Source organism: Camelus ferus, chromosome 3 (genome assembly GCF_009834535.1).
Source record: "Camelus ferus isolate YT-003-E chromosome 3, BCGSAC_Cfer_1.0, whole genome shotgun sequence".
NCBI lineage: Eukaryota > Metazoa > Chordata > Mammalia > Artiodactyla > Camelidae > Camelus > Camelus ferus.
The window spans coordinates 5089228-5114313 of record NC_045698.1 but is presented as its reverse complement, the minus strand read 5'-3'; the positions used below and the strand labels follow the sequence as shown (position 1 = coordinate 5114313).

The window sequence follows — 25086 nt, the reverse complement described above, 5'->3', positions numbered from 1 at the left end:
AGAGGGCCAGGCAGGTTAAACTTCCTGTGGTTAACAAAAAAGAATGAAACCCTATTCCACAGGAGGGGTATAAAGTGTTAAAACTTCCTCACAGAGCTGTTTGGAAGTATACTCTGGAACCCTACAAATACTCTTTCGGACCAGCAACTTCATTTTTTGTAATCTATACTAAGAAATGACTAGAAAAAGCACAAAAAATACTCTACGGGTAAGGGCGTTCTGTCACAGCATGATGATAATGATGAGAAAATTTAGAATAACCTAAATATCTGACAAGAGTTTAGGTAAACTGTGCAGGAAAGTGAAAGAATGAAGAATTTCAAATACCTGTGGAAAAGGCAAGCTATTAAACTGCTGACTGACGACGCACCCCGAGCACACGGCAACGCGGAGGAGGGCACCCAGGGGACCTTCCGAAACAGGCAGGCTCCACCCTGCCAGGTGGGTTATCAATGGATTTCATGTTCTTTGCAGCTGAACATACTTTTATTATATCATAATTTTTGCAGCAAAACATCATTTTTCAAGGTAGCAGGACTGTGTCCCTCTTCTTCGTAAGTCTTTTGTTGGATTATGTAAGAACAGAATTGCTGCCCCATGTCTGGAAGTGGTAAATGCAAAGCTTCAGGGACAGGGCAGCAAAGCAGGACCGGAGGGGGAACTCGTACCTCGAACTTTGAAGTATCTGAAAACTGTTTTCTTTATCAGGAATTGAGAACTAAATCCTCTACATCAAGTTGGCTGTTTTCAAAGTGGAAAGTGAACTACCAATGCCTTTCAGTTTCTGTACTCGGTCATTATGTATCTCCCCAGGGGAATAAACATTTCCCATTTTATTTTTATTTACTTTTTTTTCCTGCTATTTGTGTTCAGAAGCGGGGGCTAAGTGGAGCTGGCATCTGTTGGTTTAGCTTCTCAATGCCACACCGATAAAGTCCCACATGTGAGAAGCTAGGACACAGGGACACTTCCTGTGACCCCAGTGCTAAAACAGGCATCAAGTACACAGAAAACACATTTGAATGACTCCTTTTAAAAAGAAGGATGGTTTTGTTTTTCAGCCTATTTTGAGGGGTCAACATTTTAAAATGAAAGAGAGTTCAGCTGCTTTTGGGCAGAAAGTGTGAACTGGTGGATTTGTTTCCATGAGTTTCTGAACTTGAGAAGCTGACAATCAAGAATGTAGTTTGGTGCAGTCTTAGAAAACAAAAAATAGACACCGTATGATCCAGCAATCCCACTCCTGGGTATATATCCAGAAGGCATATATATCTAATTTGAAAAGATACACGCGCCCCAGTGTTCATAGCAGCACTATTTACAATAGCCAAGACATGGAAGCCACCTAAATGTCCATCAACGGATGACTGGATAAAGAAGTTGTGGTGTATTTATATAATGGAATGTGACTCAGCCATAAAAAAGAATAAAATAATGCCATCTGCAGCAACATGGATGGCCTGGAGATTGCCATTCTAAGTGAAATAAGGCAGAAAGAGAGAGAAAAATACCATATGATATCATTCATATGTGCAGTCTAAAAAAAAGACACAAACGAACTTATTTACAAAACAGAAACAGACTCACAGACATAGAGAACAGACTTACTGGTTACCAGGGGGAGAAGAGGGTGAGAAGGGATAAATTGGGAGTTCGAGATTTGCTACTAACTAATATATGTAAAATACATAGATGACAAGTTTATATTGCACAGAGAACTATATTCAATATCTTGTAGTAACTTACAGTGAAAAAGAATATGGAAACAAATACATACTTGTTCATGTATGACTGACGCATTATGCTGAGCACCAGAAACTGACCCAACATTGTACACTGACTATACTTCAATAAAAATACACATACACAGAATCCAACTACTTTGTTGTCCAAAGAACACCTCTTCCGCCCCTGGCTCTCGTGGTCACAGATGTTGATGGGTCCACGTATGTGCTTACATACGGCAAAACTGAGACCAAGAACATGGAGCATATCAATAAATCTAAGTGGCCCTAACCTGCTATCAAAAAAATATGTTCATGCTATAAAACAATAAAAGGCAATCTGGGGCTACAATTTTGGTGTCAGACATGGTGGAATTCAGGACAAAAAACATTTAAAAGCAGACAAATGCAGGCACTTCATAGTGCTAAAGACAACGAGGGGCAGTCAAAATCCTGAAATATAAGTGATTCTATTAAAGATCAATAGAATTCATTTCTAAAGATGTCAAAAGGCATTTAACAAAATTCAACAGCAGTTCTTTATAAAAACACCTGGTAAAAAGGCATTGATAGATGCTTACTTACCACTGAATGCAATTATATACATAAAAATCTCAGCCCAAATGCCAGGATCCTACTTAAGGAGGAAACACTGGAGACATTCCTACTAAAGTGAGAAAAATGACACAGATGCCAACTGTCACCACTGCTGTTAAACATGGTAATGGACGTATCAGACAATGCAATGAGACAAGAGAAAGCAATTAGAGGCATAAGAATTCTAGGGAAAAAAGACAGGAAACCAACCTTCTATGTAAATAAAACTGCCTGTCTACAAACTCAGAAGTACATTAAAGACTTTAATAAAAAAGAATTTAGTCAAATAGTGGGATATAAATTTAACAGAGAAAAGTCAATAAACCTCCTTTATAACACAAATAGCTAAAGAAAAAAAATGAGAGACAAGACAATGGAAAAAAGTACCCCATTTAAAGTGGAAAATAATTAAATGAATGACAATGAAACATAATACCCAGGCACAGAAATGAGGCAGGTGCCAAATCTGTATGAGAAACTTTATACATTCCTGAAAGAACAAAATAGAAATACAGACACCAATAAATGGAAACTATATCATGTTCTTGAGTCACAAATTCTCCCTAGATTTAGCCATGATTTTAATGCAATTCCAAAAAACATATCAACGTGTTTAGCTTTCTTTTTTTCCTGGAGCTGGAAAAGTTCAAAGTCTATAAAATTATAAAAGATCTACCAGATATTAAAACATACTACAAACCCTCCAAAATTAAAACAGAGTGGTCCTGGCACACAAACAGACTAATGGAAGAGAAGAAAGCTGAAAACCAGGCCCAGGCGAAGGGGAGACTTGGCCCAGAGAGCAGTGGCACCCTTTCAATGAACAGCTTTGGGCCAGCTGCGCAGCCCCTTAGAAAAAGGCAAAGCATGTCATGCCTGCACCAAGGTCGATGCCACACCAACCCGGAACCTAAACGTTAGAGACGGACTCCTGAAGGGGTGCGCCACTGTAACCTAGGAGCGGCGGGGGGACTCCCTAAACGTGCCCCCAAATCTAGAAGAATAAACTAAAGGCTGACTAATTTAGCAACACAAAAACTTGAAATAAAACTTTGGCATGCAAAGCATCGCAAGGAAACTCAAAAGATAAAGGACAAAATGGGGGGAATATCTGCAACTTACATCGAAGGCAAATCACTAGTAGCCCCAATGCGCAAAGAACTCCTCAAAACAGAGAGCGTTCTAGTATGAAAATGGGAGAAGACACACACAGTTCCTGACAGCTGTCTGCCAGCACACTCCTGCGTACACATATTTCATGTGCACAATTTAATGAGTTCGGGGACAGGCACACACCCGTGAAACCATGACCACAATCAAGGCAATACACGTCTTCATCACCTCCAAGAACTTCCTCCTGCACCCCTCCTGCCGTGGCGAGAACACTTCACATGAGACCGGCCCTCTCACATGTTTAGGCCCAGCTGCGTTGCCACCCGTAGGCACCACATCGTACAGCAGGTCTCAGCAACGCGCCCACCCCGCGTTACTGGGGAGTCACTCAGCAGGTACAAATTTCAGTCCCTACACTTGTTAGTATCTGCCCACCATCTCTCCACCTGCGACCTGCAGGGCGCCATGACCTCCTCGTCACCTGAGACTTCTCTTACTCCTCTGCCCACAGCCTGAACTCTGCCATCATCACGGCCTCATCTCTACTTTGAAACTCAGCTTTCTCTTGGGCTCGCAACTCCCATCCGACTCCCAGAAACGCCGAGATCAACGATCTCCATGTTGGAGACGGGCTCGTGGAGGCGCGCTCCTTTGCAGCCTAGGCGTGGTGGGAGGGCCTCCTAAACGTGCCCCCAAATCTAGAAGAATAAGCTACAAGGTCGACGCGTTCGCTAAGCCAAGGAAGGAAGGCCTCCTTTCAAGCTCACCTGAGTCTCCTCCTGTCTCCCTTCACCTCAGACTCGAAACCCCGCCCAGCCTCCCGCATTGTTCAAAATGCTAAATGTTTACCCAAGTGCAGCCTAGGGCTACCCGTCTCCATGTCTCTACTCTTTGCCAGCTGAATAAGGGAGCTGCAGCACGCAGGGTGCGGGAAAAGGGGCCCCAGGATGCGGTAAGGCTGACCGCACTCACTAATACTAAACGAGCATCTGCCACTACGTGCCAGGCACTGCTGAGCTAAGAGTTATCCCCGCTACGCTTCCTGCGGCCCCCGGAGCTGCTGCTGGTGTGACTCTGATTTCACAGATGGGGAACCTGCGGTGGACAAGTTGTTCCCCTTGATCAAGAGTTGGTAACTTGTACAAAGCGACACTGCACGTGTCCCTAGGACGTGACCTGCAAGCCCCGGCTCTTACTCCACAGCCCTCACAGCGGCATGCGTTCATGCCCAGGGTCCAGGCGACCCATGTGTCCTCCGCAGAGGGCCCGGGCAAACCCATCGCTGCAGGGGAGGCCGAGGGACAAGCCTTAAAGCTGTGTAAAGCTTTATGCAGCAACTGCACACCTTTACTTAGCTTTGCGCCGGCTGGAGGGGGTTGATGGAGATCACACACAGGGGAGGCTGAGCACCCTACACCAGGCCCTGTCCTGACACACTGTTACAATGCTCTGGCTGAGTTCTTGCAGCCATCTAGGAGCCGGGAGTCAGCGCCCAGACCCACGGCTGGTACCCGCGAGGCAGGGCTGTGCCTGATCCCAGTGGTCCCTTTAGACAGTCTCCTTCCTGCCTAAACGTCACTCGAGGGACAGGGACAGCCCCTTGTGAATGTGGAGAGGCTCTCAGATAAGTCACAGCCTGATGCCAAAGGATTCCCCAGGACACTGGCTGAGGAAGCGGCAGTGTTTGGTCTGGATGCAGGGCCCCTCCCTGCCACAGGAGCATCCCCGCCACGTCTCCCTTAAGCTCCTGCACAGGGTTGTCTCTCAGGAGCCCAGGAGAGCTCTGGGATGCTGTGTCACCCAGCTGGGCACCTGCAGTCAAACTGGCTGCCAAACGCACCAGCTGCTGAAGATGTCACTGCCGACACCGGGGATCACTCATCAAGGACACTGATCAAAGGACGGCCGTTTCAGAATGTTAATCCTGGAAGCCCACAACCCTTCACATGGACCTGTTCTCTAGTTTTCTAAAGCTATCGTCACTTTGCAATATTTCAACAATGAGGTGAAATTGAGTGAGACCAAAATACAGCTCACAGAAACACCAAGACCAAGACACACTATTTTAATACAAGACATATGAAAATGGAAAAGGTGATGAGAGAGACAGATATCTGAAACCAAGCAGTTCCAGTGCCATCTCTGGGGGCTGTTACACTGATCTGGTTGTTATTCGACCTCCCAAGGTGAGGCGGTCCATCCTCACTCCCGTGGTTATGTCCACATCATCACCAAGAACACTGAATCAGTGAACACTGAATCATTAAACACGGGCCAGCGAGGCTCCTGTGGGCCCTGGGCACAACGTTTTCCTCAGCCGACCTATACATAACCTTGTTTTATTGCGTTTCTGACAGAGACACCTTATTTACTCTCTATTGTTGATTCACTAACACTGAACTCACAGCCAATGTCTCTGTACCTTGGGCCTGAGTGAAGCTTCTCTAACATGCATTTTCTCCAGAAGGCTCAGCACAGCCTTCTTGCATTTAAGAATATCACGCAGCATTTCAGCAAGATGCTTGGAGGCCGTTTTAAGCAGGGAAATCATCAACACAAAGCACAAAAATACAAAAAAAAAAAAAAAGGCACTAAGTCAATCGCAAAAAAAGGCACTAAGTCAATCGCAAAAAGGACGTTTGCTGACAGTGTGAGCTGAAACCAGGAGGCCGAGCATGCCTGTTCCAGCTCAGCTGAGAACGTGCACGCGGGGCAGCTCAGGTTTCCCGCTGCTCTGCACGTGTCCAAACACGGCCTCAGGTACTGATTCTGGGGTTACAAATACATCTCAGCCAGGAAGCAAATGTGCAAATCTGGAAGCTGCAAATAATGGGGATTGACAGCACTTCTATTCCAATGCTGACTCTGCCCAAAAACCAAAGTAAGAACTCTGAGATTTCCAAGGGTTTCTAAAAATTTAACATTGGCCTTTATGTACAGAAATCCATCATTACTAAGTCACTTCATTAACTTTTGGGGGAAAACACTTGCCAACCTGAGGATATCATTCACATCTAACAGTTCTAAGAGCTGGCGTCTCTGCTGTTCAGTCATGCTGGGCAGAAACACCGCAGGGTTATGAGCGAGGCTGGAGCCCTGCTGCCCACCGCAGGCCCTGTCACCGAGCACGCGAACAGACGGCCGATACGCCAGAGACAGGAACCTTCACCGTTCTCTCAGCTGTCATCACAGCCTCCAACTACTCCCAGCGCCCCTTTTTTCAATTAGAAATCTTTACGAACTCTTAAGGAGAATTATATTTATTTAATGAACAGCTTATGTGCAACAGCAGTGCTTCTAGACCTCAGCCCTGGCTGGTCTTAGCCCTGAACTCTTCCTGCTGGACACAGACTCCAGGTCCTGCTGCAGATTCCGATGACGTCAGATGCCACAGGACAGGTTCCCATGTGGGGTTGTGTGTTAAATAATGAGTGAAGGGGCATCCGGAAGAGATGTCAGCCAAAACCAAGCCCAGGTTTTCCTCCAATGGAGGAAAATAATGCCCTTGTTCCAAAAACACACATCCTCTTCCCTGGGCCCCACGTGCTATAGAAGACTTTATGTCGGTTCACTTGAGAGTATTGGCAAGATGTTGAAACTGATCCTGGAGGATCTCCGTGCAATAGAGCCCTAGACTTCTGCCCAGTACAACCTGCCAAAAACAATGACCTCATTGTGCCACTGTGTTACTCCTCAGACTGCTGCAGCCTGAAAAAATGCCCAAGGAGTGCTCATAACCCCCTTTGTTCCGCTCTGATCTTCAACACACACCCAACTGACTAGGTTTCCCAGGTAACCTAGTGCCAGAAAGGCGGTGTTCTGCTTAGCAGGCAGGAGCACTCTCTAAACAGCAATAAAACCATAAATTGGCATTCTGGGTGGAAGTGGATTAATTCTCCACAGTCAGATCATCCTATAAAGCTACAAATGAGATCCTGGACCCAGATGGTCCTTGACCAGGACAGACACTAAAGAAATCTTGGCTGAAAAAACTGGCTCTTTATGTTCGCAATATGTGGGACACAACTTTGCAGGACCCCATGTCCACCCTCGTGAGGTCTAGGGTCTCGGGGCTCTCCCCACTGTGAAACTCACCAGTAACCAGACAAAAGCTCAGAGCCGTCCCGGGACCAGCAGACAGATGCCTTCCGAACTAAAGGCATGTTTCTGCTTTCAGTTTATAAGACAGCCCTTGGAGTCTGGACCCACATCCTAAGAGCACACAGCATCCACATGTACCCGACTGAGCCGTGGTATCTGCATTTCCAACAAGGAAAGAAGTAACTATCTAGATGCTGCGTTTCATCTTCACCAAAGACGTACGGAGCGTGGAGGGACCAAGAAAGCAAAGCCTTAGACGCTGACCAAGATTTTGTGTTCAGCACACCGCGTGTGTCTGCGGTCAAACGCTGGCACACACCTTGAAAGAAGACATGCAGAAGAAAACTGAGGGGGAGAAGAGGCACGGTTTGAATCAATCCACAATTATTTCATTTAATTCTTCCATGGTAATATTCTAATTGTTACCATCATGGGTCAACAGGAAAAAGCTGTTAAAAATACAACTTGACAGCATGCCCATGGAAAACTCGAAGGCAAAGGTGCCTTCATTTTCATCCTTCATTCTCAAACATTTTGTCAATAGTTTTAAGGGTTGTTTCTTTTTTTTTTTGGAATAGTTGAAAACAAAGGAAAACAACTAATATTCAATTGTGATACCACTTACTTTACAGGACTTCAGGATTAGGGCTATTAATTACTCTCCCGAGTATTTATTCCACGAAAACAGAATGCTATCACTATTCAGCTATTTCTTTTAAGGGACCATATTCTTTGCACATTTTGATTGAGTTGTCGTTCATTGTCAAACATGGATCCCAGAGACCAGATCTCACCATCATTCACTCTTGCATTCCCTGGCATCTGTATACACTGAACATTATTTTTACAGTTTGAAAGATAGAACACGTTTTATAAAAACTAGCAACAAACACACACATTCACAGGGGAAAAGGAGGGTTGGTTGTTCACGATGGTGAACGACAATCCCACCACGGAGGCGGTGGGACAGGAAGCAGCAGGAGAGAAAGAAGGCTGACAGCTCTCTCAGCGGCGGCTGAGAGGCTGCTAACGAGGTCAGATCCTAAAAGCTGGGCTGGGACCCACAGTACAGAACAGCAAATCCAGGTCAAAGGCAAAGTTATATTCAGTACAACTGACGTCCTTTTCAGTGTTTATTTTACTCTAAAATGTAAAACACTAAAACCACTAAAACCAGAACTTTTCAAAGTAACAACAAATAATATGACGGCCGCCCAAGAACACACCTCGTACACTGAACACTACGTCCTAGAGACGTCCATCCTATTTTTTTGCATAAACATATATGTATATTTATGAAACACACACACTGAGGAAGTTACAGCTAAAATCTCCTCCTCACATTGTCCTCTCTCTTCCCCCACAAAAAACCAATAGGTAGAAATTAGTCCGGTATTCTCCTCTATTCTTTTAATACGGTACTCAGAGTACAGGTACACATATCATTCGCATCATTTTGCAACTTCCTTTTCCACTCAGCACTATGCTTCCAAGATTTCTCAGAGTTGATCTATGTAGACCTATTTATTCATTTGACTCTTACTTAGTATTTCATTGAGTAAAATACTGTAACTGATCTATCCAGTTCCCAGCCGATTTCTCTACATGCCTCCTGGGGCTCACACGTAAGGCGGCTTCTTGAGTATCTACAAAGAAACAAAAATAACTGGGATGGCTCTTTCCTTTTACACTTCTTCACCGATTTTCTTTCATAATCAGAGAAAAGTTTTCCCTTCTCATGCCTTATTTAAGAAACTCTTGCCTACACTGATGTTAAAAGGAGATTTTCCTCTACATTTTTTTAAAACCTTAATGACTTGCTTTCCTCAGTTAGATTTAAATCCACCTAGAATTCATATTTTTATATGGAATAAAGTAGGAATCTGATTCTTTCCATAAGAAAAATCTATTTCTTTCTTTTGTTCATCTATTTCAATTATTCATTTTTTCATTTACTGAACAGTCTATCACACCCCCATTATTTTTTTAAATTGAAGTACAGTTGATTTACAATGTTTCAGGTGTACAGCATAGTGATTTAGTTGTACATATATGTATTCCTTTTCATATTCTTTTCAATTACAGGTTATTACAAGGTATTGAATATAGTTCCCTGTGCTCTACAGTAGGACCTTGTTGTTTATCTCTTTTATATAGAGAAGTGTGCATCCGTTAATCCCAAATTTCCAATGTATCCTTCCCCTGTACCTTCCCTTGCAGGTGACCATAGTTTGTTTTCTGTCTGTGAGTCTGTTTCGGTTTTGCAAATGGGTTCACTTGTGTCTATTTTTTTAAGATGCCACAGATAAGCGATCTCATATGGTATTTTTCTTTCTCTTTTTGGCTTACTTCACTTAGGATGACAATCTCCAGATCCATCCACGTTGCTGCAAATGGCATTATTTTATTCTTTTTATGGCTGAGTCGTATTCCATTGTGTATATATACCACCTCTTCTTTACCCAGTCATCTGTCAATGGACATTAGGTTGCTTCCACGTCCTGGCTGTTCTAAAGAGTGCTGCTGTGAACACTGGGGTCCATGTGTCTTTTCGAATCAGAGTTTTCATCTTTTCCCGTTTTATGGCCAGGAGGGGGACTGCCGGGTCATCCCACCTCTGCCATACAGGTCTCTCTCTGAGCTCTTCCTTCTCTTCTCTTGGTCTCTTCATCTGTATCTGGGCCAATATTACAAAGTTATTTTTTCTCTTATTATAACCCCCAACTTATTTCCCTTCTACAAGAAATCTGGTTCATCTGTCTACCACAAAAAACTTATTTCATTGCTTCCCAGTTTTTAGAGTCATGCATCTGTGCTACACTTCTCAGAATATTTGGTTCTTTAGTTACATCCCCCAACGGGAGGTAAAAACAGCAAGAAAAGTTTTTTTTCCGTATCAAGAGCTTTAAAAAAAGGATATAGCATTTTGTGTGTGGACCATATTCAATGACAAAAATATTCTTTAAAACACAGGCTGAACAGAGATTAACTTTCACATGACTCAGCAACTGACTTCCCAATCTTTAAAAAAACTTGATAGGTAACAAATCTTTGCTCAAGGAATCATCTCCATTTTAGACTTGATAGAAACAGAAACAGTGCCATTCTCTTAGAACATCTCAGTATAAATAAATATAAATAAAGGGGAACTTTATTCCCCTTAAAGACCCCCATTTCTTTGAGCCACTATAAAGGGATGGAGAGAGCACAGCCAAGAGCAGACACGTCGGTGCCTCTGAATGGACAGAGGAAAGGCAGCCTTCCATCTGCTACATGTTGTTGTGAAGTCACAAAGCCTCTTCTTGTGTCTCAGGGTTTTGGGGTGTTTTCTTTTTCATGTTTAAAATGGGAATCACACCTCCCATTTGAGGATATGCTATCAATAATTTGGAATGAAACAGTATGAAAATTCTTCGTGCACTACAAAACCTCAGACGCTAATTTTACACCGTTATTGAATACAGTTGTTGTATGTAGTTGTAAGAGTGTGTTCTGTACCCTAAGCACAAGTGCTCCGTCAGATATACGTATTTCCATTTTTCGTCCAGGGCCACGTTGAAGATCTGTGGTGACAGTGGGCATCGTCCCCTCACTCCAGATCACAGGGGACAGTATTTGGTCCTCCCCTATCACACGTGACGCTGCACTTTCTGTGCAGCTACATCCTGTCAGTCTGAGCAAGTTCCTTTCTACAGCTAGATGGCTGAGAGATGTTATTATAAGTAGGCGCTGAATTCTGTCAAATGTCTCCTCTGAATGTACTCAAGAGATGGCATGCGTTGTATTTATGAAATGATCTGTTAATGTGGTGAATCATATGAATTGATTTCTAAATGTTAAGCCAACTTTTCATTCTTGATATAACATCCATTTTTTTTTTTTTGGCTGAACTAAATTTACTAAAGTTTCGTTAAGAATTTTTCTCTATGTTCATGAAAGATATCGATCTGTAGTTTCCTTTCCTTGCAGTATCTTTGGCTGTGGTAGCAGAATAATGCTGGCATCACGACCTGAGTTGGGAAATATGTTCCTTCTTCTATTTTGCAAAAGAATTTGTATAATTTTAGGGTTTTTCATCTTTAAATCTTGGTAGAACTCACCAGAGAAGATACTCGGCCTGAAGTTTTCTTTGTGAGAAGATATTTAACAACACATTCAAATTATTCCATCCTCCCAGGTAAGTCAAGTGATCTATTTCTTCTTGAATGAGTTTTGTTAGTTTGCTTTTCAAGGAAGTTGTCCATTTCATCTAGACTGTGGAGTTTATTGACATAAAGCTGTTGATAATATTTCCTTATCTTTTTAAAGTCTGTAGGATGTAGAGTGACAGCCCCTCTCACATTCCTCATAGTGGTCATTTTTCCTTCTATTGTTATCTCTGATCAGTCTGCCTAGAGTTTTACCGATTTTATTGATCTTCTCAAAGTATCAATTTGGGCTTCACTGATTATCTTCACTGTTTTCCTGTTTACAATTTCATTGTTTTATGTGCCTTTCTATTTCCTTTCTTCTAGTTTCTACTCCTTTGTCTAGTTTCTGGAGTTGGAAGTTTAAGTCATTGATTTGAGCCTTTTCCTCTTCTGCGGTATAAATGTTTGATGCTATAAATTTCTAAGTGCCATCTGAGATGCACCCTACAAATTCTGATGCAGCACGCTTTCATCCCATTCAGTCCAACATACTTTCCAGTTCCCCTTGTAATTTCTTCTCGGGCTTCTGGGGTTTTTTTAGAAATGAATTGTTTAGTTTCCCATTATTGATTAATTTTCCAAACTTCTTTATGTTATTGATTTCTAACTTAAGCCATTATGGCCAAAGAACGCACTGTGTGCAATAGTAGTCCTTCTAAACTGAATGAGACTTTTATGATGAAGAATATAGCCCATCTTGGTAAATGTCCCATGTGCATTTAAAAGGACACACATTCTGCATTATTCTATAAATATCAATGAGATCAACCTGTTCGGTAATACTCTGCAAATCTCCTATATCCTGACTGATTTTCTTTCTTGTTGTCCATCTGTTATTGAGAGAGGGTGTTGCCATCTCTGAATAAGATCTCCCCATCATGCATTTGGCATCTCTATGATTAGGTATCTAGGTTCTTGGGGCTGTTGGGTCTTCTCGGGGAACCGACGCCCTCTGCTTTAGGAACGGTCTGGCACTTGCTCTGCGGCCTTGTGCCAGGGGTCACTCCATCTGCTGTCCCCAGAGGCTCTTCCCCGGGCCCTTGGTGCCTTCCTCCCCTGCATGTGCCTATCGTTGGTCAGGTGGAGACTTGAGGGACCCTCTACAAGTCTCCAGAGCTCCCTCTCTCTCTGCGGGTCTCTCCTCTCTCCTCCTTAGGCTTTCTGTCCTGAGAATTCCAGCGCCTTTGCCTTTGCAAACTCTGAACTCTGTCTTTTCAACTCTGAAATTGCTGGGTGAGGATGATATTAGTGGCTGCACTGCTGAGAAGAGGAAATCTGAAATACTGAACACTGGAGAAGCTAAGTGAGGTGTTGCTTAGCAACTCTTAATAGGACATAATTTAAACTCTGGATTTATTATTTTTTTTTCCTGAGAACTTGCTGCTCCAGCTGGGAGTCTAGAATTCTCTCCCCTTCGTACACACACGAGCACACACACAGGTCCAGTCACAAGGGGTATTATTCACCAGCGCCCATAAACATGTTTCTTTGGATATAAAAGAACAGCATCCAAGATTCAAGGCTAAAGAAGCTGGAATTCTGTGAAAAACACAACCTTTCATAAAATCATGTGTCAAATACAAGGGACACAATGCAGGAAGCCCTAAGATAACCACCATGAAAAATGTCTCCATTTAAAATGAGTCAGTAACAGATGCTTATGGAGCACTTTTCCTCCCTTTCCAGCTCTTTCAGGAAAACACTGCCAACTCCAGACAACAGCCATGACTCCTTCTTCCGAACTTGCACTGACTTCCCTGGGGGGAGGAGGGTGAAGAGCTGCGCGCACAGGACCAGCCTCCTTACGATGGCGGCCACCCCCCTAGGGCGTGAGCTCCTACTTCAAAGGCTTCCGGATGGTCACAGACGGCACCCAGCACAGGCACAGGGCAGGAGGAGGCTGGCAGGGGCTGGGCTGAACCCGGAGCGGCATCCCAGCAAAGGGCCCTTTGAGCCTGAGGGATTTTTCCTACGGGAAAGAGAGGGGTTGATTACTCGTGCTCAGGTGCTAAGACGGAGCCAGATGAGAAACCAGCAGAAAGAAGTGAAATTAAAAGAAGCCTACTGATACAGGAGTTATGTTCATTTCAGTGTAAAAGCAATCACTGATTTCCAAACAATAATACTGACTAATGTGGACACACGGACACGTGTTCCTCGGGCCAAAATGTTCCATTTCTCTTACTGACCCATCTGATGAGTGAAAATACCTCCAACTGGGAATCTCCCTAACACTGTGGAGCAGTTACATGATCTATCTTTTTGGCATCTCTGAAGTAGTGGTTCCTGCCTCATGTAGTTTTTCCAGATAACACATAACGCCATGTGACTCAGACAGAACCATCCAGAACTCCCAAATGTGTCCCTTTCTCATCACACAATAATCTGTCATTTGCTGAGGCCCCACAGGGAACACCCCAAGGTCACCAATGAGAAGGGACAGGTGGAGATGATGGTGACGATCACAGTGTCAGGAGGTCGTGTTCAAACGCTGGCTCTCTTCTCAGCTGTGTGACTTTGGGAAAGTTGCTTAACTTCTCTGGGTCTCCGATGTCTCATCTTCAAATTGCCAGTAACGACGGTACTTACTCTGCTGGGTGGTGCAGATTGGGAAGCAACGTATGAAAAGTAACTGAGTGGTGCCTGGAGCAGGCAAGAACCAGGACCATGGACACGCATGCCTCCATCCTCACCTTGGAGGAGGGGACGAGGGGACAGATACGTTACGTGTACACTCGTTCCATTACTTCCTCTAGTGTTTGCTGTACGATCTCGAAGTATGTGACATTGTGCTGCATCCTGGGGACCCAGCAGCAAACTACCCAGCCTTTAACATGCACGTTGATGTGGGGGTGAGGTGGGGACAGGACTACAAAGCTCAGGGGTGACAATGGCCGCACCCGTTCAGCTGCCGGATGACAGCTCCATGAAGATGCCAACCGCAAGGACCAGGGCGTGCGCTCCTCTAAGGAAAAGCACAAGAGAGAAAAGAGGAAACACGGAGGTTGTTCCAGAAACACCAGCAGAATTGTCTATTCAAGCCAGGTCAGGGCTGGGAAGATCCAGTGAGAGTGGCAATAAATTCCCAGCTCACTGCACAGCCAGTGTGGTTCTCACAACACTCCGGCTGGGAACGGACGGCAGAGAGAAGACAGCGGTGCCCCCTCCACGCCAGCCAGCCAGCCAGAAATGCAGGGTCTCAAAATAGCTACACTTCAAGATGCCTCCCTCCAGCTCTACTGTACGTCCTCAAAACGCACATTTCATCAGCACGTCCCTTGTCATTAAGAAAAAAAGAAGGGGAGGGGGTTTAGAAAAACCCTACATTGTTGTCGTTAAGTGAAATAATTTTTATATTACTTTTAATTTTTCTTATATTTTCCTCCATATTAAGTCCAAAATGCCCCCTAAGAAATCACCCTGGTGCTCAGAAGCACACAGAGACGGGGTTCTTGACTACTCAGGCACAGGCTGGGTTTTCTCCTTTTATTCATAGGCCACTAGCTTCTTCCAGTGGTAAATACATTCTTTAATAGCTTTCCAAGTGACTGCACTTGCAAGCAATTCTGTGCCATTTCACAGCGTATGAGAGGCCATTATTTTCTTTCATTTTCACCCATTTTTCAATAAAAAAAAATGTTTGCACACTGACGTCCTATTTTTGTAGGAAAACACACACAGGTACATGCTGAATGCCTGGCACCCTTTTAGGTAACAGGACAAAGACAGTCTCTTGTTCCTGGAGCAAAATGTTAGCCTTTCAAATTGCTAATTTAACAAATCTGTACAGTAACTTCAGCACGGTCTCCTGCCAAAGCTGAAATGGGGTTTTCAGAAATGGATGTTTTGACTTCACTCTACTCAGCGAGCTCCCAGTGTGAGGGAAGCAGAAAACTGGAAGCAAAGCGAACAGGACTCCGCTCTCTCGGCCTCACTTGGCCAGCCCGGCGTCAACAGTCCGACACCATTTGCTGCAGTGACTGCCTTTATTCCATTGTATATTCTTGCCTCCTTTGTCGAAGATCGGTTGACCAAAAGTTTATGGGTTCATTTCTGGGCTCTCTATTATGTTCCGTTGGTCCATATGTCGGTTTTTGAACCAATACCATGCTGTCTTGATGACTGTAGCTCTGTAGTATTGTCTGAAGTCTGCGAGAGTTATTCCTCCAGCCTCTTCCTTTCTCTTCAGTAATGCTTTGGCAATTCTAGGTCTTTGTGGTTCCGTATAAATTTTATTACGATTAGTTCTAGTTCTGTGAAATATGTCCTGGGTAATTTGATAGGGATTGCATTAAATCTGTAGATTGCCTCAGGCAGTGTGACCATTTTAACAATACTGACTCTTCCAATCCAAGAGTTTGGGATACCTTTCCATTTTTTAAAGTCTTCTTTAACTTCCTTCATCAGTGGTTTATAGTTTTCTGTGTATAATTCTTTCACCTCCTTGGTTAGATTTATTCCTACGTATTTTATTACTTTGGGTGCTATTATAAAGGAGGTTGTTTCTTTACTTTCTTCTTCTGTTGATTAGTGTAAAGAAATGCAACTGATTTTTCAGCGTTAATCTTGTAACCTGCTACCTTGCTGAATTCTTCGATCAGCTCTAGTAGTTTTTGTGTGGACCTTTTAGGGTTGTCTGTATATAGTAACATGTCATCTGCATATAGTGACACTTTTACCTCTTTTCCAATTTGGATCCCTTTTATTTCTCTCTCTTGCCTGATTTCTGTGGCTAGGACTTCTAAGACTATGTTGAATAGGAGTGGTGATAGTGGGCAGGCAGTCTCTTCAGCAAATGGTGCTGGGAAAACTGGACAGCAGCATGCAAAGCAATGAAGCTAGAACACTCCCTTACACTATACACAAAAATCAACTCAAAATGGATCAAATACTTATAAGACAAGATACAATAAACCTCCTAGTAGAAAATATAGGCAAAACATTATCTCACATACATCTCAAAAATATTCTCCTAGAACAGTCTACTCAAGCAATAGAAATAAAAATAAGAATAAACAAATGGGACCTAATTAAACTTACAAGCTTCTGCACAGCAAAGGAAACCATAAGTAAAACAAAAAGACAACCTATGGAATGGGAAAAAATTTTTGCAAACGATGAAACCAACAAAGGCTTGATCTCCAGAATATATAAGCAGCTCATATGACACAATAAGAAAAAAAACAAACAATCCAATCCAAAAATGGGCAGAAGACCTAAACAAGCAATTCTCCAAGGAAGACATACAAATGATCAATAGACACATGAAAAAATGCTCAATATCACTAATTATCAGAGAAATGCAAATCAAAACTACAATGAGGTATCACCTCACACCAGTCAGAATGGCCATCATTCAAAAGTCCACAAATGACAAATGCTGGAGAGGCTGTGGAGAAAAGGGAACCCTCCTACACTGCTGGTGGGAATGCAGTTTGGTGCAGCCACTGTGGAAAACAGTATGGAGATTCCTCAAAAGACTAGGAATAGACTTACCATGTGACCCAGGAATCCCACTTCTGGGCATATATCCAGAAGGAACCCTACTTCAAAAAGACACCTGCACCCCAACGTTCATGGCAGCTCTATTTACAATAGCAAAGACATGGAGACAGCGTAAATGTCTATCAACGGATGACTGGATAAAGAAGAGGTGGTATACTTATACAATGGAATACTATTCAGCCATAAAAACCGACAACATAACGCCGTTTGCAGCAACATGGATGCTCCTGGAGAATGTCATTCTAAGTGAAGTAAGCCAGAAAGAGAAAGAAAAATACCATATGAGATTGCTCATATGTGGAATCTAAAATAAATAAATAAATAAATACAAAACAGAAACAGATTCATAGACATAGAATACAAACTTGTGGTTACCAAAGGGGTGGGGTGTGGGAAGTGACAGACTGGGACTTTAAAATGCAGAATAGATAAACAAGATTATACTGTATAGCACAGGGAAATATATACAAGATCTTACGGTAGCTCATAGAGGAAAAAAATGTGACAATGAATATATGTATGTTCATGTATAACTGAAAAATTGTGCTCTACACTAGAATTTGACACAACATTGTAAACTGACTATAACTCAATAAAAAAAATGTTAAAAAAAAAAACCAGTCCGACATCAGCCATCACAGGGGACCGCCTCCTGCCCTCCCACCCCGCCCCTCCTTCTTACGTTCCCCTGCCCCGTCCTCCAGCCCCTCTGGCCCCCCCGCCCCGCCACCTTCTGAAAGGTGTTGTCATCTCACAGGGAGGCTCCTGAGTCAGTGGTTTTCAGCTGAGATGGAAGGCATTTGTCTTGTTAGAAAGTTCATAAATTAAAGCAACGCCTAAACGTTTAGGCTTCACTAAGTGAACCAAAGATGTCGCAAAAACGTAACAGACAAGAAAAACTTGACCACGTCACTCAGGTAGAAACCCCAAGAAAGCACTTTCACTAATCAGACAGGCAGAGGTGGCCCGACCAAGCACGCAGACATGCCTTGACCACCACCATCTGTCTACACGGCAATGTGATCCATCATCAGGGTGTTGTTTTCCCTCTATATTCACGAGTGTGGCTTTATTTCAGCAAGCTATTCACGCACAAAGTTTCTAATTCCTAGACAGTGGTTTGAAAACGCAGCAAAAACCTCTGTGACATACATTTAATTCCAAGGGGGAACTTCAGTTTAAGTGAAGGTCAAGAGCAGCTATCAAAAATCCCAGAGGGGGGGAGTGGATAGTAAAACAACATCAACATCTTGTAGTAACCTGGAATGAAAAAGAATGGGAACAGGTATATGTGTGTATGTACAACTGAATCACTATGCTGCACACCAGAAACTGACACAACGTTGTAAACCGACTATACTTCAATTAAAAATAGTAATAACAGAAAGAAAGAAAGAAAAAAAAAGAGAAAAGGAAGGAAAATAAAGAGAAAAAGAAAGAAAGAGAGAAAAGGGGGAAGGGAAGGAAAAGAAAAAAAAAGGAAAGAAAGGAGAAAAGAGAAGAATATGCCACAAGGCGGGACTGGCTGCCTGCAACAGGAGAGCATCCTCTTAGGGAACACGGTGTCTTGCTGTGAAATGGTATCTGTTATGAGTTGAACTGTGTTCCCTCTGAAAGATATGTTCAAATCCTAGCCCCTATTACCTGTGAATGCGACCTCCTCTGGAAGCAGGGTCTTTGCAAATGTGGTCAAGGAGAGATATTAGGGTGCCCTAAGTCCAGAATGATGGGGGTCCTTACAAAAGGAGAAGAGACAGACAGAAAAAGACTGCCCTGTGATGACGGAGGCAGACACTGGACCACAGGAAGCTGGAAGAGGCAGTGAAGGCTCCTCCCCTGGGGTGCCTACACCTTGATTCCAGACTTCTGGCTCCAGCGCTACAAGACACTTACTAGTGTCAACCTCGATCAAGCCTCTTTCCATAGGACTCACCTATCAGGAGGTCCCAGCCTTCTAGAGGCTCTCAGAGAGGCATCAACGCTGCGTCGTGTGACTACACCAGGCATGTGCAGACTAAGGGAAGACGGGCTCCACACACCGGCACCAATTTCTTTAAAAAGAAATAAAATAAAAATTATCCCATTTCCTTAACCTATCAGAGTAGAGGAAACAAAAAGCCTAGTGTCCTCTCTATTAACTGAGGTCAAAATGGTTCAAGCATTTTTAAACCATTCCGAAAAATAAGAAAATGCAGCCCCTCACTTTGCCTCTGAGTCATTTTTTTTTTAGAATGAATATCATAATTTATTGTGCATCATCATGTTGGAGAACTCCAAAAAAATGCTTTGTTGTTGAAAATCTAGTATGTATCTATATTTTTATTGAAATGTAGTTGATCTACAATGTTTCAGGTGCACAGCAAAGCGATTCAGTTACAGGTACATATACATACACAGATTTTTTTTCAGATTATTTTCCATGAGATGTTATTATAAGGAACTGAATATAACTGGAGTTTGGGATTAACAGACACACATTACTATATGTAAAACAGATACACAACAAGGACCTTGGGAAGGTCCCAATGCGAAGATCGCAGCACAAGTGGACGGCGTTTGAGCGAATCAGTCGGAGCAAGAAGCAGGCGACGAGCCTCCGTGGAAAACGCAGCCGCTGCTACAGTAACGGCTGGAGCCCAACACCCTGCACTTAACCGCCCAACCTACCCCACTGTGTTTGGAACTGTCAGCAGAATATCATTTTTAAATACTTTCCATCCAGGAGGCAGCTGTGTGGGACACACAACAGCTGGGTTGGGAGGCCGGCAGCACAGGGCGGGGACAGGGGGTTTCAGGCCGCATTCGCTTGTGCTGAATTAAAACACCAGCAACGGGAGGTCTGCACACGCAGTCAAGGCCGGGAGGGCCAGCCCACTGAAGTTTTTTCTTTCTGTTTTCCTAATTTCCTCAGGGAACCCTTCCAAATACACTGATGACCCATCTCCAAACCTGCCAGTACTTTCCGAAATCACTCCTTTTGGCCTCATCAAAACCGGCACCACCACTCAAGTCGGGCCCTGGCAACTCCACGACCCTACTCACGGAGGCCTGAAGAATGGGGTCTCTACAAGGCATCACGGAGGGGCAGCACGTGGCAACGCCGAGTTTCTCAGACTCGGCGCTCCGGACACTCAGGCCTGGAGAACTCTTGGTAGTGCGGTGGGCCTGGGCATTGCAGGGGGCATGTAGGATGCAGGGCGGCCTCTATGGTGTCCGCCCACTGGGTGACCCCAGCCAGGCTGTGGCATTAAAGACGCTTCCAGACAGGGACACAAGGCCCTGGGGGTGAACTGACTCCCAGCTGAGAACCACCAGCCTCATGGATAAGACTGGCCTCTGGCATCAGAACTCCTGGGCTCAAATCTCCTCTTCCAGTCTCCAGCAGCTTGGCCGTGAGCAAGGTACCTCTCCATCCTGTGTGGAGGTCTGGGCACGAGGAAGCCTGGGTCCAGTGCGCCCACCCCAGGGAGCCATGCAAGGGCTGCAGAAGGCTGTGAGTGGAAGACTCAGAACAGGGCAGCAGAGTCGGGACGAGGCCCAAGCTGGCGGCTCAGACTCCGTTGGGTGCTGGAGGTGTTGATGGCTGGACCCGCACTCGGTCCGCCTGTGCGGTGATGAACTCACCTTACCCAAAGCGAGGTCTGACCTTTGCCTGGGGCTCTGGGTGGGGGATCTCGGGGCTCCGGGAAAGCCCGGCCTGCTGGGGCTTTCTTTGTTTGCCTGGGGGCTCTGGCCAGCAGACAGCCGCAAGGTGATTTATGAAAGTGCTCAGGGCCACGCAGCAGCAGCTCTGTCTACAGAGAGGCTGGGACCAACAGTCAGCCGTGCAGGCAGCCCAGGGCTGAGTCCCCATCCACACTGTGGGCACAGGTGGCTCTGCTGACCTTCCCAGGCAGGCGGTGGACCCGGTGCATCGCGCCAGGAGAGCAGGGCTGGCCGTGACTCCACCGGGAGGGGACACTGGAGGTTCCACACTGGGTACTTGTTGTGAACACGCCCCTTGGCTGATGTTAATCTGTATTCGTGCTTTGTAAGAAACCATAACCATGAGTCTTACAGCTTTCAAAGAGTTCCGTGGGTCCTTCCAGCAAGTTACTGAACCTCACAGTGGTCCTGGGAACCCCAAACCTGCCCTCGGAGTCAGCAGTGAGGGTGACCCTGTGGGGAATGTTTCCCCATCCGTGCATCTTCTGCCAGCACTGTTAACTGAAGCATCTTCTAATGGAAGCTTTTCCTTGAGCACCTTCCCTTGAGCTCAGTAAACCTACTGCACCTTCTTGAAGGTGAGCATTCATGAAGGGGCCTCCACCTGTACTGTTAATGCCAAAAGGCACCAGGTAGTAAACTTTTGGTTAATATGGCAGAACAAATTCCTCTGAAGTCCCCATACCTGCTGAGAGGGGCAGGAGTAGCCAGGAACATTGGGCAGGATTTCAAACTCCAGTGGGGGAATGAGACCCAAAGTGGTCCTCTTCCGGCCAGAGGTGTGAGCAGACCCACAGCATGAGGCAGACACCCTGCACCCGCCCCCAGTTTAGAAAGTGCCCCAAAATAGCTGCACCCACCGAACCTGGCTGTGGGCTTCTCGGACCACCAAGCACACACAGCTGTGCTCCTGGAAGTGTGCCCAGGTCACCAGCGGGTCTGGCCACCCCGCCCGCAAGGTCAACAGGGCCGAGGCTCCACCCACAAGCTCGTTCTGGGCCCTGGCAGCGTGACAAAGGCACCCATCATGCAGGGGTGGAGGTGAAAAAATCCCAATTCAACACGAGGCTGGAAACAACAGTGTCAAAGTGCACACGGATAACACACACCAAGACACGCAGCCAACCGAGAGCACCTGAGAAATCGATCTGGAGAAAACGGAAGTAAACTAACTCTGAAATAAATGTGTTTAAGATGCTGAGAGAGATTTTTACAAGCAGGCAGATAGCAGCAATAAAGCCAAAGTGTACGTTATAAAACCCAAAGATAGATAAAAATAGAGCAAGTGGACACACACACACACACACGTTCAACAACAAATCTGGAAATGAAAAAATACAGCCATCCACCCGTGAGAGCGCCAGGTGCCTGCTGCTGGTGGAGAACTCTCGGAGGTGTGAAGACGCAGCAGTGGACCGAGAGGCACTCACATCCTGCCCAGAAGGGGGTTATATTCCAGCAGGGAAGACAGCCGACCAACAAAGAGAAGGGTGCGTGACACGCTCTGCGGCGCTGCAGACCATTGTAAGTGCTACAGGAAAACAAGAAAGGTGGGGTATCGCCCCGTGGAGCGCCTGGCCATCTGGAAAGGATGCTCTGAGAAGGGGCTTAGTGAGGTTACTGAGGGTAACACTGGCATTTTTACCGAACAGGACAGATTCTGTAATTCGGATGGAAAGGCAAGCTCAGAGGAATCTGGACAAAGGAAGACAGAAGAACAAGAAAGGGATACCTGCCCTGGGTGATAGTGAGGCTGCTTATAAAGCTTCGTCACTAGAACCAGGTGGCCTTGGTGCTAGGAGAGACCCCTGGGTCCATGTCACAGACCAGCAAGGATGCTCTTAACCAGGTTCCTGTTTCTGCTCCACATGCACTGGCGTGAAGGTGGAGGGACCACGGACGCGTGTGTCATGGGAGCCAGGTGAGGCCAGGGCACGTGAAGAAGGGAGATGGGCGCAGAGCCAGGGAAGGAGCCGGCCAGAGCATGGCGTCCCCAGACCCACAAGGGGCCTGAATGGGGGATTCAGGAGGAGACAGGCCAGGGGAGCTTCTGTGAGCACTGGGGGCTCTCCAGGGAGCTGTCCACTAACATAGCATCCTTTAGGGCCAGAGAGACCAACTGAGTTCACTCAGTCCAGCCTCTCCCTTTGCAGAAGAAACCAAGATCCAAAAGAGGATGATGGCTTGGCCGAGGTCACGAGACAGAACGTGCTGGAAACCTCACCCTTGGGCTCACCCAGGGCCCTCTCCAGCTCAGGCACAGCAGTAGTGCTTTGTCCCTTGCCCTGGCACTCGAACCCTTTTATGCCTTCCCATCTCGAATCTCTCTTCTCCCATGGCCTCCACAATAATTTGCCCTCCCTAGTACTTGTCCCCTAATGACTCCTGCATCCCTCTGAGGTCCCTGTGCCTCTCCTACTCAGGTTCCTGAGTCCCCGCCAACCCAGGGCCAGCCTTCTCGGTGCTCAGGTTACTGTCTCCCTGGATGGCCAGGAACCTCAGGGCTTCAATTACAAGCTTGAAACTAGTAACTTGTTTATCTCTATCTGCAGCCCAGAGCTGTGCCCTGGACAATGCGCCATTTTACCCAGCAGTCAGCAGGATTCGCACACGCGGCAGCAACGCAAGGGGGAAAGCCACACTCTCGGAAAGACCACACTCTCTGAAAGATCTCACATCCTCCAGATGCAGCCCTTTTCTAAGCCAAGAGCCCCCCCAGGTTCAACATGAAGAACCGTGGGTTTGCCTATCGATACGACGTAACCACGCTGACACAGAATCAGCATCGCAGAAGTCTGTCTGGAAGAAGGAAGATCCAGGATCTAAGAAATAGTTCAAGAGCAACCAGACTTTGAGAGTTAGAGGCACAAAGTCAGGCTCCAACCCCAGCAGGATTCCAGAATAATGGGAAACTCAGGGACTGGAGGAGAATGGAGCTTCCAAAACGAGGTGCGGGAGGAAACACAGACTGAGCCGTGACACAAGGGACGAGGTGAGCCTGGCAGCGCCCTGACTTCCAGCAGGTCTGACGAGTCAAAGCGGGCACCGAGTGGCATCACCGTGGGGGCACCGCTAAGAGGCTATGACACGAGACTCTTCTCAGCTGTAGGTCTGCTCTTTACAGTTTAGGACCAAGTTGACAGAACTTAGTTATGTCGCAAATCAGAAAAAAACATAAAAAGCATCTGAACACCTTACCTGGTCCCAGGGAGAGACGGTGCCTCCGAAACACATGAACAAGTACCCCATGGCCACAAGACAAATCCATATCACCAACGAGAAAAGCCGGAGCAGCTTCTTAAACACTGACTCGATGCAGACGAGGATGAATATCGCAAAGAAAATTGCCAGGGCAGTTGGAACTGTTATTAAAAATGCCACATGGTCTTCAACTTCCTAAGGAGAGAAAAAAGTATTGCAAAGGTATAATTTAGAAAGACCATGATACCAATGATTTGTTATCAAAATGTTATCAACATTAATCAGCATCAAAATGTATCAGGTTTTACAAGTTATTTCAGAAGCAGAACATTCTGACCTCACACCACTCAGAATGGCCATCATTAAAAAGTCTACAAATAATCATTGCTGGAAAGGGTGTGGAGAAAACGGAACCCTCCTACACTGTTGGTGGGAATGTAGTTTGGTGCAGCTACTGTGGAAAACAGTATGGAAATTCCTTTAAAAACTAAAAATAGAGTTACCATATGATCCAGCAATCCCACTCCTGGGCATATATCCAGAGAAAACACTAATTTGAAAAGATACATGCACCTCAGTGGTCATAGCAGCACTATTTACAATAACCAAGACATGGAAACAACCTAAATGTCCACCAACAGATGACTGGATAAAGAATATTCCATTCACAATGGAATATTACTCAGCCATAAAAAATGAAATAATGCCATTTGCAGACCTAGAGATTATCTTAGCGAAGTAAATCAGAGAAGGACAAATACCATATTATATCACTTGTATGTGGAATCTAAAAATGATATAAATGAACTTATTTACAAGACAGAAATAGACTCACAGACATAGAAAGCAGACTTATGGTTACCAATGGGGAAAGTGATGGGGGAGGGATAAATTAGGAGTCTGGGATTAACAGATACACACCACTACATATAAAATAGATAAATAGCAAG

The 25086-nt window shown here is 45.1% G+C and overlaps 1 protein-coding gene across 2 annotated transcripts in view; it reads right to left on the bottom strand.

Moving 5' to 3' along the window:
• The window catches only part of ADCY2 (adenylate cyclase 2), a 379164-nt gene that overhangs the window by 334549 nt on the left and 19529 nt on the right, over nt 1-25086 (bottom strand). For both annotated transcript variants that reach the window (XM_032469849.1, XM_032469844.1), the window contains exon 2: nt 24134-24331. In XM_032469849.1, the coding sequence (XP_032325740.1) occupies nt 24134-24331 (198 nt within the window). The remainder of the gene's footprint in view (nt 1-24133; nt 24332-25086) is intronic.